The sequence below is a fragment of the Erinaceus europaeus genome, chromosome 23 (assembly GCF_950295315.1).
Source record: "Erinaceus europaeus chromosome 23, mEriEur2.1, whole genome shotgun sequence".
Lineage (NCBI taxonomy): Eukaryota > Metazoa > Chordata > Mammalia > Eulipotyphla > Erinaceidae > Erinaceus > Erinaceus europaeus.
This window is the reverse complement of record NC_080184.1, coordinates 3,698,703-3,715,862: the sequence shown is the minus strand read 5'-3', so window position 1 is coordinate 3,715,862 and position 17,160 is coordinate 3,698,703. Positions and strand designations below refer to the sequence as shown.

General features: G+C 48.3%; 1 protein-coding gene across 4 annotated transcripts in view; it reads left to right on the top strand.

Moving 5' to 3' along the window:
* Nucleotides 1-11,304: 11,304 nt before the first annotated feature.
* CAMSAP3 (calmodulin regulated spectrin associated protein family member 3) overlaps nucleotides 11,305-17,160 on the top strand; it is a 32,743-nt gene continuing 26,887 nt past the window's right edge. For all 4 annotated transcript variants that reach the window (XM_060181618.1, XM_060181615.1, XM_060181617.1 and 1 more), the window contains exon 1: nucleotides 11,305-11,581. In XM_060181618.1, the coding sequence (XP_060037601.1) occupies nucleotides 11,434-11,581 (148 nt within the window). In that variant the 5' untranslated portion in view covers nucleotides 11,305-11,433. The remainder of the gene's footprint in view (nucleotides 11,582-17,160) is intronic.

Here is a 17,160-nt window from a genome sequence, read left to right as displayed (position 1 = left end):
GCTAACAAGATTAAAAACAAACAGAAAGGGAGTCAGGCGGTAGTGCAGCAGGTTAAGCGCAGGTGGCACAAAGCGCAAGGACCGGCATAAGGATCCCGGTTCGAGCCCCTGGCACCCCACCTGCAGGGGAGTCGCTTCCCAGGCGGTGAAGCAGGTCTGCAGGTGTCTGTCTTTCTCTCCTCCTCTCTGTCTTCCCCTCCTCTCTCCATTTCTCTCTGTCCTATCCAACAACAACAACATCAATAAAAACAATAATAACTACAACAATAAAACAAGGGCAACAAAAGGGAATAAATAAATAAATAAATTAAAAAAAAAACAAACAAAACTGCCTGAGTCTCTCTTTAAATCATCTTTCTTTATCTTATATATATATATTTTAAGTTTTTTTAAATTTTATTTATTTCTTTATTCCTTTTGTTGCCCTTGTTGTTTTATTGTTGTAGTTATTATTGATGTCATTGTTGTTGGATAGGACAGAGAGAAATGGAGAGAGGAGGGGAAGACAGAGAGGGGGAGAGAAAGACAGACACCTGCAGACCTGTTTCACCGACTGTGAAGCGACTCTTCTGCAGGTGGGGAGCTGGGGTCTCGAACTGGCATCCTTATGCCAGTCCTTGTGCTTAGCGCCACCTGCGCTTAACCCGCTGTGCTACCTACCGCCCGACTCCCTATTTTATATATTTTTTATATTTATTTATTTTCCCTTTTGTTGCCCTAGTTTTTTTTTTATTGTTGTTGTTATTAATGTAGTTGTTGTTGGATAGGACAGAGAGAAATGGAGAGAGGAGGGGAAGACAGAGGGGGGGAGAGAAAGACAGACACCTGCAGACCTGCTTCACCGCCTGTGAAGCGACTCCCCTGCAGGTGGGGAGCCGGGGGCTCAAACCGGGATCCTTACGCTTTGCATCATGTGTGCTTAACCCGCTGCACTATCGCCCAGTCCCAAATAAAGATAATTTAGAGGGAGAGAGACAGAGATAAGTAGAGAGGCAGAAAGAGATACTCCAACACAGAGCTTCAAACCTGGGTCACATATATACAGCAAAGTAAGTATATATATACTGTCCGGGTGAACCATGGTGCCAGCCCTGATTTTTTAAAAATTATTTTTATATCAATTTGATTTTTTAAAAAGAGATTTTATTTATTTATTTATTTAGGAGAAAGATAGGAGGAAGGAGAGAAAGAACCAGACATCACTCTGGTCCATGTGTTGCCGGGGATTGAACTCGGGACCTCATGCTTGAGAGTCCAGTGCTTTATCCACTGCACCACCTCCCGGACCACTATATTGGTTTGATTTTAATGAGAGAGACATACAGAGAAAGAGAGTGAGGGGAGTCGGGCGGTAGCGCAGAAGTTTAAGCGCATGTGGTACAAAGTGCAGGGACCAGCATAAGGATCCCGGTTCGAGCCCCCGGCTCCCCACCTGCAGGGGAGTCGCTTCCCAGGCGGTGAAGCAGGTCTGCAGGTGTCTGTCTTTCTCTCCCCCTCTCTGTCTTCCCCTCCTCTCTCCATTTCTCTCTGTCCTATCCAACAACGATGACAGCAATAATAACAACAACAATAAACAACAAGGGCAACAAAAGGGAAAATAAATAAATAAATGTAATAAAAATTTTTTTAAAAAAATTAAAAAGAAAAAAAAAGAGAGAGGGAGAGAGACAGAGAGACAGAGAGACACATGCAGCCCTGCTTTACCACTCGTGAAGTTTTCTCCCTGCATGTGGGGACCGGGGGCTTGAACCCGGGGCCCTTGTGCACTGTAATGTGAGCACTTAACCAAACAGCCACCACCCAGGTCCCCGCTAGGGATATTGCTGATGGTATTATTATTATTATTATTATTATTATTATTATTATTATTATTTGGAGGGGGAGGATTCTGCCTGTCTTTTTTTTTCCTAGTGACATTTTTATTTCTTTACTGGAGAATTCATGTTTTACATTCGACAGGAAATACAATAGTTTGCATATCCATAACATGTCCTAGTTTTCCATAGAACAATACAACCCTCACTTTCTTCCTCGTTTGCCTGTCTTTTAAGCACAATCCTGAATCCCTGGTTTCCAAAGTCCAGAATGTCACCCCAAGTCCTGGATTCATAAGCAGGGCTGGGTCTAATGAGCTGGGAGGAGGTGCCCCCCCTCCTGCCCCCTCCAAATCAGCCAGGGGAGTCAGGCGGTCTGGGGCAGCCTCCACCCCAGGAACAGGCCCCCAGGGCCAGGTGGGTCCGGGTTCCAGTGCCCAGGCGTGGGTGGGGCGGTCTGGCCAGGGCAGGCCTTCCCGTCTGCCCAGTGTGGGTGATGGGGCCCTGGAGGCCCTGGGGCGCCCTGAAGGTGGGGTTAGGGGTGGTGGTGTTGTGCCCAGCTGGTGTGAGAGCACCAGAACACCCCACTTGGGAACCCCGGCCACCCCCTCTCCAAAATAATAATTCCTCCCAGCCCTGGCTGAAGAGCGTCTATGGGGTCCTTGGGTGGGGTGTGTGTGTGTTTGTGTGTGTGTGTGTGTGTGGTGAGGGGTGGGTTCCCCAGGGAGCTTTCAACAGTCTGAACCTCCCTTCCCCCACCCCTGCATTGGTCCTTGCAGAGATCTGCCTCCTCCAGGCAGGACTCCTTGATTGCCCTGCTATGCCACACACAGAGAGGGAACCTGGGGGAGGGGGAGAGGAGGTAGGGAAGGAGGAGGAGACGCCCAGCCAGGTTTGCAGGGGAGGGGACACATGCTCAGGTGCAAAAACACACACACACACACACTGGCCCCTTTGTGAGCTGGGGTGCGCCTGTGTGGGCATATCCCAACACGAGCCCCAGCTCCCCACCCTGGGGCGGCATCCACCGCCCAGCCTGGGATCTCAGCTCTCCAGGGCACCACCCAAGGTCTCAAACACCCCTGTGGAGTGTCTGGTAAATGGGGACCCTGAGATTCTCACAAGGGAGTGGGGGGTTGTGTTGTGTAATTTTTTTTTCCCATGAGGAGACCTGGATATATATATTTTTTTAAATCTTTCCATCTCTGTGTTTATTTTGCCAAGCCAGGGCCTCACGCCTGCCTGCACGTGCTCTCATGGCTCTGAGTTCTAGCTTGAGGGAGAGAGAGACAGAGACATAGAGAGACAGAGACATAGAGAGAGGCAGAGAGATCCCAAGAGCCGAGCTTCCTCGGGTACCATATGGTCCCCAGTGTGAGGCTTGGGTTCAGGAGCTCCGGTGCAAGGCAAAAGCCCTGCTTGGTGGACTATTTCTACAACACTTTATCTTGGAATTGATATATATATCATTATTTATTTAAATTTTTATATTTATTTTCCCTTTTGTTGCCCTCGTTGTTTTATTGTTATTGTAGTTGTTGTTGTTATTGATGTCATTGTTGTTGGATAGGACAGAGAGAAATGGAGAGAGGAGGGGAAGACAGAGGGGGCGAGAAAGAGACACCTGCAGACCTGCTTCACCGCCTGTGAAGCGACTCCCCTGCAGGTGGGGAGCCGGGGGCTCTAACCGGGATCCTTATGCTGGTCCTTGTGCTTTGTGCCACCTGCGCTTAACCCACTGTGCTACCGCTATCCCCCCCCCCCCCCGTCTCCCCAGCCCCAGAATAAAAAAAATGAAAAGGAGGGAGAGAGAGAGAAAGGGAGGGGGGTGGGGACTTTATTTAGGGCTGGGGAGACAGCACAATGGTTCTGTAGAGACTCTCCTGCCTGAGGCTCTGAGGTCCCAGGTTCCATCCCCAGCACCGCCATCAGCCAGAGCTGATTAGGACTCTGAGAAACAAACTAAAAAAGCTAAAAAAATACCCAGTAACATCTCCTCAACCACACTGATGTACAGTGATAATCTGTGCGTACACACACATATACAGAGAGAGAGAGAGAGAGAGAAGGGGGGGTGCTTCTTCGGTAAGTATGCAAGCCCACACTCTTGCCAATGCATCCCGATATGGCCATATTTTTAAAAGATGGACTGATCAATTGACTTACTTATTGAAAGGGAGGAGAGAGAGAGAGAGAAAGCAGAGTCTCCCTTTTTTGGTACATGCCATGCTGGAGATCAAACTTAAGACCTCATGCTTGAGAGTCCAACACTTTATCCGCTGGCCCACCTCCTGAGCTTCTGTCTCTCTTAAGTTTATTAACTTTATTTATTTATTGTATAGAGAAAGCCAGAAATCAAGAGGAAAGGGGATATATATATATAGAGAGAGAGGTGGGGGGGCAGAGAGACACCTGCAGCCCTGCTTCACCACTCGCAAAGCTTTCCCCCTGCAGGTGGGGGCCAGGAGCTCGAACCTGGGTCCTTGTGCATAGCAACATGTGCACTCAACCAGGTGTGCCATGACCCACACTCCTCTTTCTCTGTCTCCTTTTTAAAGACTTATTTTATATTCATTTCATGATACAGAAAGAGAAAGGGAAATAGAGTTTCCCTCTGGCCCATGTGATGCCAGGAATAGAACTCAGGACCTCAGGCTTGAGAGTCTAATGCTTTACCCAACGCACCCCCTTCCTGGGGCCTAAAATGCTCATTTTTTTCACCCAGTTTTTCCCACTTCTTTAATTTACATTCAACTACAGGGGGCCCTGTCACACTTTATCATGCAAGAGGACAGGATGGTGGATGGTGGAACTGGGCTGTGGTGTTTCTCCTTCTCTCTCTGTCTCTCACCTTGTACTTAAGAAAGGCAAAGGACTCTTCAACAAATGGTGTTGGAAACAATGGGTTCAAACATGCAGAAGAATGAAACTGAATCACTGTATTTCACCAAATACAAAAGTAAATTCCAAGTGGATCAAGGACTTGGATGTTAGACCAGAAACTATCAGATACTTAGAGGAAAATATTGAAGAACTTTTTTCTGCATAAATTTTAAAGACATTTTCAATGAAACGAATCCAATTACAAGGAAGACTAAGGCAAGTATAAACCTATGGGACTACATCAAATTAAAAAGCTTCTTCACAGCAAAAGAAACCACTACCCAAACCAAGAGACCCCTCACAGAATGGGAGAAGATCTTCACATGCCATACATCAGATAAGAGTTTAATAACCAACATATATAAAGAGCTTGCCAGACTCAACAACAAGACAACAAATAACCCCATCCAAAAATGGGGGGAGGACATGGACAGAATATTCACCACAGAAGAGATCCAAAAGGCTGAGAAACACATGAAAAAATGCTCCAAGTCTCTGATTGTCAGAGAAATGCAAATCAAGACAACAATGAGATACCACTTCACTCCTGTGAGAATGTTATGACATCAGAAAAGGTAACAGCAGCAAATGCTGGAGAGGGTGTGGGGTCAAAGGAACCCTCCTGCACTGCTGGTGGGAATGTCAATTGGTCCAACCTCTGTGGAGAACAGTCTGGAGATCTCTCAGAAGGCTAGAAATGGACCTACCCTATGACCCTGCAATTCCCCTCCTGGGGATAGATCCTAAGGAACCCAACACATCCATCCAAAAAGATCTGTGTACACATATGTTCTTGGCAGCACAATTTGTAATAGCCAAAACCTGGAAGCAACCCAGGTGTCCAACAACAGATGAGTGGCTGAGCAAGCTGTGGTCTATATACACAATGGAATACTACTCAGCTGTAAAAAATGGTGACTTCACCGTTTTCAGCCGATCTTGGATGGACCTTGAAAAAATCATGTTGAGTGAAATAAATCAGAAACAGAAGGATGAATATGGGATGATCTCACTCTCAGGCCGAAGTTGAAAAACAAGATTAGAAAAGAAAACACAAGTCGAACCTGAAATGGAATTGGAGTATTACACCAAAGTAAAAGACTCTGGGGTGGGTGGGTGGGAGAATACAGGTCCATGAAAGATGATGAATGACATAGTGGGGGTTGTATTGTTAAATGGGAATCTGGGGAATGTTATGCATGTACAAACTATTGTATTTACTGTTGAATGTAAAACATTAATTCCCCAATAAAGAAATAAATTATTAAAAAAAAAACAGTGAGGAGGGAGTCGGGCGGTAGCACAGTGGGGTAAGCGCAGGTGGTGTGAAGCACAAGGACCAGCTGAAGGGTTCTGGTTCGGGTTTGAGGCCTTGGCTCCCCACCTGACCCCCCCCCCCGTCGCTTCACAGGCGGTGAAGCAGGTCTGCAGGTGTCTGTCTTTCTTTCCCTCTCTCTGTCTTCCCCTCCACTCTCCATTTCTCTCTGTCCTAAGCAACAACGATGACATCAATAACAATAACAACTACAACGACAAAAAAACAGGGCAAGAAAGGGAAAATAAATATTTAAAATGTTTAAAAAAGAAAAGAAAAAGACAGAGTCAGGGAGACAGGATAATGATACTGCAAAAAAAAAAAAAAAAAGACTCTCCTGCCTGAGGCTCTGAGGTTCCAGGTTCAATGCCCAGCAGCACAGCTGAGCAGAAAGAGAAAAAATTCTGGCTTCTCTCTCTTTCTTGGGCTGGTGTGAAACTTGCTCAGCTCATAAGTCACAAATAAATAAATACATCATTTAAAAAGATTTATTTATAAGACTGCGAGAGAAGCAGAGCATGGTTCTGACATATCTGAAGCCAGGGATGAACTCAGGACCTTGTGCTTGACAGTCGTTTATCCACTGTGCCACTCCTAAATGACTAGATCACTGAAAAGAGAGAGAGAGAGACAGAGAGAGAGAGAGAGAGAGAGGCTCTCTCTCTTCCTCTATTTATGTATTTATTTATGTACTTATCTATGTATTCTTAGATAGAGACAGAAATTGAGAGGGGACTAGGAGATAGAGATAGATAGATAGATAGATAGATAGATAGATAGATAGATAGATAGAGGGAGAGAGAGAGACACCTGCAGCCCTGCTTTACTACTTGTGAAGCTTTCTCCCTGCAGGTAGGGATCAGGGAGCTTGAACCCAGGTCCTTGGCCACTGTGATGTGAGCACTTAACCAGGTGCGCCACCAACTGGTCGGTCTCTCCTTTGATTATTATTTTTATTATTACTTTTGAATATTTACTTATTTTCCCTTTTGTTGCCCTTGTTGTTGTTTTATTGTTGTAGTTATCATTGTTGTTATTGATGTCGTCATTGTTGGATGGGACAGAGAGAAATGGAGAGAGGAGGGGAAGACAGAGAGGGGGAGAGAAAGACAGACACCTGCAGACCTGCTTCACCGCCTGGGAAGCGACTCCCCTGCACGTGGGGAGCCGGGGGCTCGAACCGGGATCCTTCCGCCGGTCCTTAAGCTTTGCGCCACCTGCGCTGAACCCGCTGCGCTAACGCCCGACTCCCCCTTTTCTCCTTTTCTATCTGTCTGTCTCTATCCAATAAAACAAACAAACAAATAAATAAAATTAAAAGAGAGAGAGGTGCACCAGGTTAAGTGCACATAATACGAAGCACAAGGACCCTTGCAAGGAGCTCAGTTCGAGCCCCCACCTCTCCATATGCAGGGAAGAAGGTTTCACAAGCGGTGAAGCAGGTCTGCAGGTGTCTCTCTGTCTCTCTCCCTCTCTATCTCCCCCTCCTGTCTCAATTACTCTCTGTCCTATTCCCCCCCAAAATTGAAAACATGGCCACAGGAGCAGTGGATTCACAGAGACAAAACAGGGATTCTGCAAAGAGACTCTCCTGCCTGAGGCTCTGAAGTCCCAGGTTTAAACCCCAGCACCACCATCAGCCAGAGCTGACCAGAGTCTGTACTTTCAGCAGGGAAGGAATGGCAGGGGGAAGATGACCAGGGGGTTCTGAACCCAATCCCATCAGGACCCAAAGAGAGAAGAGGAAAAAAGGAAAGGGTGGGATCAGGCAGTGGCATACTTGGTTAAGTGCTCATATTATAGCATGCAAGGACCCAGGTTCAAGCCCCTAGTCCCCACCTGCAGGGGGAAAGGTTCAGGTGAAGCAGGGCTGCAGGTATTTCTCTGTCTCTTTCCCTCTATCTCACTCCTCTCAATTTCTCTCTGTCTCTATCCAATAATAAATTTAAAAAAACTTTTTTTAAAAAAGAAAAGGATGCGGAGGGTAGATAGCATAACGGTTATGCAAAGAGACTCTCGTGCTTGAGGCTCCAAAGTCCCAAGTTCAATCCTCCGCACCACCATAAACGAGAGCTGAGCAGTGCTCTGGTTAAAAAAATAAATAAATAAAAACAAACAAAAAAAGAAAAGGACATTTGAAAGTAGTAATAGGGAGTCAGGTGGTAGCGCAGCAGGTTAATTGTAGGTGGTGCGTAAGGATCCAGGTTCGAGCCCTGGCTCCCCACCTGCAGGGGAGTCGCTTCAAAGGCAGTGAAGCAGGTCTGCAGGTGTCTGTCTTTCTCTCCCCTTCTTTGTCTTCCCCTCCTCTCTCCATTTCTCTCTGTCCTATCCAACAACGACGACATTAATAACAACAACAATAAAACAACAAGGGCAACAAAAGGGAATAAATAAATAAATATTAAGAAAAAATTATTTTAAAAAGATTTAAAACAAAAAAGGGAGTCGGGTGATAGCACAGCGTGTTAAGCGAAGGTGGCACAAAGCTCAAGGTCCCGCGTAAGGATCCCGGTTCGAGCCCCCGGCTCCCCACCTGCAGGGGAGTCGCTTCCCAGGTGGTGAAGCAGGTCTGCAGGTGTCTGTCTTTCTCTCCCCCTCTCTGTCTTCCCCTCCTCTCTCCATTTCTCTCTGTCCTGTCCAACAATGACATCAATAACAACAATAATAACCACAACAATAAAACAACAAGGGCAACAAAAGGGAATAAACAAACAAATATTAAGGAAAAAAAGAAAGTAGTAATAGATGTAGGTGTGACCTAGAAAGGAAGAGAAGACGGGGGACCATAGAAAAAAACGGGGTGGTCCAGGAGGTGGCGCAGTGCATAAAGCATTGGACCCTCAAGCATGAGGTCCTGAGTTCCATCCCTGACAGCACATGTAACAGAGTGATGTCTGGTTCTTTCCCTTTCTCTCTCTCCTCCTATCATTCTTCATGAATAAATAAATAAAATATTTATAAGAAGAAAAAAAGAAAAAGGGAGTCGGGCTGTAGCACAGCAGATTAAGCGCACGTGGCACAAAGTGCAAGGACCTGTGTAAGGATCCGGGTTTGAGCCCCCGGCTCCCCACCTGCAGGGGAGTCACTTCACAGGCGGTGAAGCAGGTCTGCAGGCGTCTGTCTTTCTCTCCCCCTCTCTGTCTTCCCCTCCTCTCTCCACTTCTCTCTGTCCTATCCAACAATAACGACATCAATAACAACAACAGTAAAAGCTACAACAACAATAAAACAAGGGGAACAAAAGGGAAAAATAAATTAAATAAAAATAAATGAAAAAAATGGGCAAATTGGGAGGGGGGAAGAGAGAATAATGGTTATGTAAAAAAAAAATAATGTTTATATAAAAAGACTCTCATGCCTGAGGCTCCAAAGTCTCAGGTTAAATCCCCCACACCACATAAGCCAGAGATGAATAGTGTTCTGGTAAACTACCTAACTAAATAAATAAGAATAAAGGGCAAACATATATAAATATAAATAGTTATAGCAATAATAGTCAACCCATATCTGTGACTTAGGGAGAACCACTGCAGTTTCCAATGGAGAGGATGGGGACAAGGAACTCTGGTGGTGGGAACGGTGTTATCTTATAATTTTTAAATCAATATTAAGTCACTACTAAAAAAAGTAAAAGGGGCCAGGGGGTGTTGCACCTGGTTGAGCACACATGTTACAGTGCTCAAGGACCCGGGTTCAAACCCCCGGTCCCACCTGCTGGGGGAAAGCTTCATGAGAGGTGAAGCAGGGCTGCAGGTGTCTCTCTGTCTCTCTTCCTCTCTGCCTCCCCGTTCCCTCTTGAATTCTGACTGTCGCTGTCCAATAAATAAAGATATTAAAAAGTTAAAAAGCGATAATAATAAAATAAAAAGTAAAAAGAGACTTTCCTTTACTATCTATCTATATCTACTTTCTTTTCTTTTTTTAAATTTTTCATCTTTATTTAATTTTTGGTAGAGACAGTCAGAAATTGAGAGGAAGGGGGAGATAGGGAGACAGAGAGAGACACATGCAGCCCTGCTTCACCACTTGTGAAGCTTTCCCCCTGCAGGTGGGGACCAGGGGCTTGAACCTGGGTCCTTGCCGTGCTGTGACATGTGCGCTCAACCAGGTGCACCACCACCCAGCCCCCTACTCTTTCTTTTTTTTCTTTCTTCCATTTTTTTTTTTTTTTTTACCAGAGCCCTACTCAGCTTTGGCTGATGGTGGTGCAGGAGTCTGAACCTGGGACTTTGGAGCCTCAGGCATGAGAATTTCTTTGCAGAACAATTATGCTGTCTACCCCTACTCTCTCTCTGTTTCTCTCTCTCTCTCTCTCTCTCTCTATATATATATATATATATATATAAAATGCATAATATATAATATATATATGGCAGGTGAAAACCTTGTGTCTATATATCTATTTTTTAAATATTTATTTATTTCCCCTTTTGTTGCCCATGTTGTTTTTTATTGCTGTGATTATTATTGTTGTTGTTACTGATGTCGTTGCTGTTAGACAAACAGAGAGAAATGGAGAGAGGAGGGGAAGACAGAGAGGGGGAGAGAAAGACAGACACCTGCAGACCTGCTTCACTGCCTGTGAAGCGACTCCCCTGCAGGTGGGGAGCTGGGGGCTTGAACCGGGATCCTTCTGCCGGTCCTTGCGCTTTGTGCCACTATATATCTATATAGATGTATCCATATATCATCCATCCATCCATCCATCATCTATCTATCAATCTATCTGTCTATAGCAGGGGCAAACCCTATATCTATCTGTCTCTATCTATCTATCTATCTACCTATCTATCTATCTATCTATCTATAGCAGGGGCAAACCCTATATCTATCTGTCTCTATCTATCTGTCATCTATCTATGTATCTATCTATGTATCTATCTATGTATCTATCTATAGCAGGGGCAAACCCTATATCTATCTGTCTCTATCTATCTATCTATCTATCTATCTATCTATCTATCTATCTATCTATCTATAGCAGGGGCAAACCCTATATCTATCTGTCCCTATCTATCTATCTATCTGCCTGCCTGCCTGCCTACCTACCTACCTACCTACCTACCTACCTACCTACCTAACTACCTACCTATCTATCTATCTGTCATCTGTTTATTGCAGGTGCAAACCCCGCGCCACCTCCTGAGCCCCTCCGGCCCTTGGCAGGTGCACCCCTTGCCCGCACCCCAGCCCCCTCTTGGGGGGGTCCCCGCCCCCCAGCCGCTGCGGGGCGCAGAGGGCGGGCTGCACCTGGGCCCCTCCCCGGGGCGGGGCGACGCAGCGTCGCGAGGCCTCGGCCGCACCTGGCGCGGCGGCGGTGGCGCGGAGGGAGGAGGCCCCGGGTGCGAGGAGCCGGCAGCCGGCGCCGCAGCCCAGCCCCGCAGCACCCGCGAACGATCTACCCGCAGCCCCGGCGCCGCCATGGTGGAGGCGGCGCCCCCGGGGCCCGGGCCGCTGCGAAGGACCTTCCTGGTCCCCGAGATCAAGTCGCTGGACCAGTACGATTTCTCGCGGGCCAAGGCGGCCGCCAGCCTGGCGTGGGTGCTGCGGGCCGCCTTTGGGGGCGCAGGTACCGGGGGAGGGGACCCCGCGGCGACGGGGGGGAAGCGCGGCAGGTGCGGGGAAGGGGCGGAGGCTCGGGGAACAATAGCTGGGCCGGCCCCGGGGCCTCCCGGCTTCCTGCTCGGTCCCGGGCGGCTGGACTTTGCACCCCCCCTCGGGTTGCGGGGAGCGCGGGGTGGGGGCGGGGAAGGGGGAGGTGGAGCCGGCGCCTGGCTCCGGGTTTTGGAGTAGGTGGGGGGGGTGGCCCAGGTGCATGAGGCCGGCGAGATGAGGGGGTCCCCCCTTTTCCCTCCTCCCTGCCCACTCCCCCCTATTTACACACTCCCAGGCCCCCCCAAACCCCAGCCCTGAGCCCCCGAGACGCATCCCTCCCCTTCCTGCTGCGGTCCGGGCGGCTCAAGGGGGGGGGAACCCCCTTTCTTCTCCCCTCCCCAGGTAACCCCCCTTTTTTTTCTCCTCCATGACCCGGCCGGCGCCTCCCAGCTGGAACCAAGCACCCCATTTGGCCTCGAACCCCACCCCTCCACACACAGCATCCTATATGTAAAAAAGTCGGGTTTCCCCCACCCCCAAAGAGGGAGGAGGGAGAGGGGCCCCTAATTGGAGGGGCCCCCTCTGTGTCCCCCAACTGGCTGGGTGTGGGTCCTCAGGGCAAAAAGTGGGGGTGCAGGGACTGAGTTGGGAGGGGAGTGGGGTTCATGACAGTCTGCACCTTGCCCCCGCCCTTCACCACCACCACCACCACCACCACCACCACCCTCCCAGTCCTGGGATTGGGGCGCCCCTTCCCTCCCAAGGGTGCTGGCGCCCGCCCCTCCCTCCCCGAAGCTTCCAGGGAAACCTGTTCTGGGTGTGGACCCGCCGCTGACAGCTGCCCTGGACTCCTTGTCGTCTGTGTCTGTCCCTTCCTTCCTTCCTTTTTTTCTTCTTCTTCTTTTTTTTTTAATTTTTAAAATTATCTTTATTTTGCTTGCTAGAAACAGCCAGAAATCAAGAGGGAAGGGTGACAGAGAGGGAGAGAGAGGCAGAGAGACACTTGCAACACTGCTTCACCACTTGCAAAGCTTTCCCCCTGCAGGTGGGGGCCGGGGACTTGAACCTGGATCCTTGCTCACTGCAGTGCGTGTGCTCAACCAGGTGCGCCACCACCTGCCCCCCTTTTTTAAAATTTAATTTCTTTTCCTTGAATGAGAGAGATACAGAAAGAAAGAGAGAGAGAGACAGACAGACAGACCCCAGAGCCCTGCTGAGCTCTGGCTGATGATAGTGCTGGGGCTTGAACCCAAGATCTCAGAGCCTTAGGCAGGAGAGTCTTTTTCTTAGTAATATATTTACTTAATGAGAGAGATAGATGATGAATGGATAGATAGATAGATAGATAGATAGGAAGGGGGGGTGAATTAAGGGAGAGAGAGACCGAGACCAGAGCCCTGCCCAGCTCTGGCTGATGGGGGTGCTGGGGTTTGAATCTGGGACCTCAGAGCCTCAGGCAGGAGACTCTTTTTCTTCATACTATATTATTTACTTAATTAGAGAGATAGATGGTGGAAGGAGAGAGAGGGGCACCAGAGCCCTGCTCAACTCTGGCTGATGGTGGTGCTGGGGATTGAACCTGGGACCTCAGAGCCTCAGGCAGGAGAGTCTTTGAAGAGAATCACTGTGCTGTCTCCCTCCTCCTCCTCCTCCTCCTCTTCTTTTTTAAAATAATATTCGTTATTATTTATGAGATGGAGACAGAGAGAAAGGAAGATGAAGGGAAGAAGAGATAGAGAGGGAGAGAGGGAGAGACGTAGCCCTGCTCTGCCGCTCGTGAAGCTTCCTCCCACTGCAGGCGGGGAGCCGGGGCCTTGAACCTGGGTCCTTGTACATGGTGACATGTGTGTGCTCTCCTCAGTGTGCTACCTTCCGGCCTCTGCTACTTGTTGTTATTATTATTAAATATTATATTTTATTTAATTTTGGAGAGAGAGAAATTGAGAGGGCAGGGTGGAGAGAGAGAGAGACAGAGAGACACCTGCAGCCCTGCTTCAACACTTATGATGCTTACCCCCTGCAGGTGGGGACCTTGGGGGGTCTGGTGGATAGTAATGTGGCCTGCTCTTACCCCCCCAAAAAAAAATTTCTTGGGGCCGGGTGGTAGCGCAGCATTAGGTTAAGCGCAGGTGGCACAAAGCACAAGGACTGGCATAAGGATCCAGATTTGAGCCCCTGGCTCCCCACCTGCAGGGGAGTTGCTTCACAGGCGGTGAAGCAGGTCTGCAGGTGTCTGTCTTTCTCTCCCCTCTCTATCTTCCCCTCCTCTCTCCATTTCTCTCTCCTATCCAACAACAACAGCAATGGCAACGATAACAATGATAAACAACAAGGGCAACAAAAGGGAAAAAAAGTGGCAAAAAAAAGAGAGAAAAAAATTTCTCACCCTGAAGCTTCAGTTTTAGGGAAGAGGTGTCTGTCCTGGAAGAGGTGTCTGTCCTCTTCTTTCTCCACTAGAAAAAAATGGCATCATGGAGTATCTGCCATGTTCCCAAAGCAGATCCTGATGTTGGGGGGGTCCTCAAGACCCCCCCTCAACTGGCTCCCCTTCCCCAATGTAATGCTATAAGTCAGAGCTGAGCAGGGCTCTGGTCTCTCTCTCTCTCTTGTTCTCTCATGAAAAGAAATCAAATTTTCAGAGAGGGTAGACAGTATCATGGTTCTGCAGACTCTCCTGCCTGAGGCTCTGAAGTCCTAGGTTCAGTCCCCTGTGCCACTATCAGCCAGAGCTGATAAGGGCTTTGGTTAAAGTGTGTGTGTGTGAGAGAGAGAGAGAGAGATGGAGAAAGAGACATGGAGAGACAGACACAGAGAGAGAGGTTTAGGGACCAGGTGGTGGTACACTGCTTTGCAATGTGCTGGATGGACCCAGGTTCGAGCCCAGCTTTCATCGCATTGGAGGAAGTTTTAGGGATGGGCTCTCTCTCAGAAAAAGAATTTAAAAAGAAAGAAAGAAAGAAAGAAAGAAAGAGAGTTGATAAGGGACCGAGTGGTGTTGCACTTGGTTAAGTGCACATGTTACCATGAATGAGGACCCAGGTTCAAGCCCCTGGATCCCCACCTGCAGGGGGGGGGGGGAAGCTTCAGGAGTGGTGAAACAGGGCTGCAGGGGTCTGTCTCTCTTTAATCTTTGCCCCCCTCTTGATTTCTCACTGTCACTATCCAATACATAAATAGACATTATTTTTTTAAATGATTGAGTTGGTGTATCGCACCAAAGTAAAAGACTCTGGGGTGGGTGGGTGGGGAGAATACAGGTCCAAGAAGGATGACAGAGGACCTAGTGGGGGTTGTATTGTTATATGGGAAACTGAGGAATGTTATGCATGTACAAATGATTGTATTTACTGTTGAATGTGAAGCATTAATTCCCCAATAAAGAAATTAAAAAAAAAAAGATTGATAGTGTGTGTGTGTGTGTGTGTGTGAGAGAGAGAGAGAGAGCGAGAGAGAGAGAGAGAAGCCAGAGCCCTATTCTAGTCTAAAGCAGTATTAGAGCTTGAACCCAGGGCCTTATTCCTGCAAATTCTAGGTCCTTCAGCCACCCCAGTCACCCCAATCTACCTCCTTCTCACACGATCCCCTCAATTAACAGATAAACATACACAGTGGCCTAGGAGGGGGTGCAGTGGATAGATAAAGCACTGAACTCTCAGGCATGCAGTCCCAGGTTCGAATCCTACCATTGCCTGGACCTAAGTCATGTTCTGCTTCTCTCTCCCTCTCTCTCCCTCTCTCTCTCTCCTTGTAGACTTTGTATGAATTCCATTCATGTTTGCCCGAGTCTGAGGGGCCCCGTCACCCCAGTTCTGTAATCTTCCCCCGTTCCCCGTGCTGAGTGACCCCCAAACAGGCAGTTTGGCATAGCTTTGTGGGGGTGGTGGTGGTGGTCAAGTTTAGCCTGTCATGAGCCTGCCTTCTCTAACCGGAGACATGCCCCCCTGAAACGGAAATGGGGTGCATGTTCCAAATTGGATGTCAGGTCGGGCGAGGGATTGAGTGTGTGTGTGTTGGGGGTGAGGGGTGACCCCATGCCAGATGGTCCCTGCTTAGAGAGATAAGGTCTGTGGTCTCGTGTGCAGTGTCTGGCAGGGGATACACACACCCCCACCCCCAAATTCTCCTGGCGTGAAAACTTCCCAGAGGAAAGGCAGCTCAGAACCCTGAAAAAGGGTGGGAAGAGTTTGCCTTCTGGGGGTGGAGGGGTGGGGGTAAGAGGACTACATAGGTAGAGACCCCCTGAGAGAAATCTCTGCGGGATCTGGGAACAGAGAGATGAGGGGAGCTGAAAGCCATGGAAGGTTCTTGAGGGTTATTGGGGGAGAGCAGTCAGCAACCCCTGGGCGGGGGGCAGTGAATGGTGTGTGTGTGGGGGGCAGTGAATGGTGTGTGGGGGGGGGCAGGAGTGGTTCTCGTGGCTCCATTGGTGCACCCCAGGTTCAAGCCTGATCCCCGTTGCATTGGAAGAATCGTTCTCTCTTCTTTTAATATTTATTTATTTATTCCCCTTTGTTGCCCTTATTGTTTTATTGTTGTTGTAGTTATCATTGTTGTTGTTATTGATGTCATCGCTGTTGGATAGGACAGAGAGAAATGGAGAGAGGAGGGGAAGACAGAGGGGGAGAGAAAGACACCTGCAGACCTGCTTTACTTATTGTGAAGCGACCCCCCTGCAGGTAGGGAGCCGGGGGCTCGAACCAGTATCTTTACACTGGTCCTTGTGGTTTGCGCCTCCTGCGCTTAACCTGCTGCACTACCGCCTGACTCCCTCTCACTTTCTTTTTAAAAGATTTTTATTTGGGTGGAGGGTAGATAGCATAATGGTTATGCAAACAGACTGTCATGCCTGAGGCTCCAAAGTCCCAGGTTCAATCCCCTGCACCACTATAAGCCAGAACTGAACAGTGCTCTGGTTAAAAAATTTAAAAAAAAAGAAAAAGATTTATTTATTAATGAGAAAGATAGGAGAGAACCAGACTTCACTCTGGTACATATGCTGCTGGGGATTGACCTCATGCTTGAGAGTCCAATGCTTTATCCATTGTGCCATCTCCTAGACCACCTCTCTCTCTCTCTCTTTCCAGAGCAATGCTCAGCTCTGGCTTATGGTGGGATGGGGATTGAACCTGGGATTTAGAAGTCTCTGGTGTGAGAGTCTTTTTCCTTCATTCCTTCCTTTCTCCCTCTCTCTCTTTCTTTTATATATATTTATTTATTGGCTAGAGACAGGTAAAAATCAAGAGGGTAGGGAGAAATAGAGAGGGAGAGAGACAGAGAGACACCTGCAGCTCTGCTTCACCACTCGTGAAGCTTCTTCCCTGCAGGTGGGGACCAGGGGCTTGAACCCAGGTCCTTGTGCACTGTAGCATTTGAGCTCAATCAGGTGTGCCACTACCCGGCCCCCCAGAGAAAACTTTGATGCACCCTCTCTCTGTCTGAAAAAGTCAGCCCAAGCAGTAACACAGCCAGTAGAGTGCACATGTTACAATGTGCAAGGACCTGGGTTCAAGCCTTCAGTCCTCACCTGCGGAATGGGGGGAGGGGGCTTTGAGA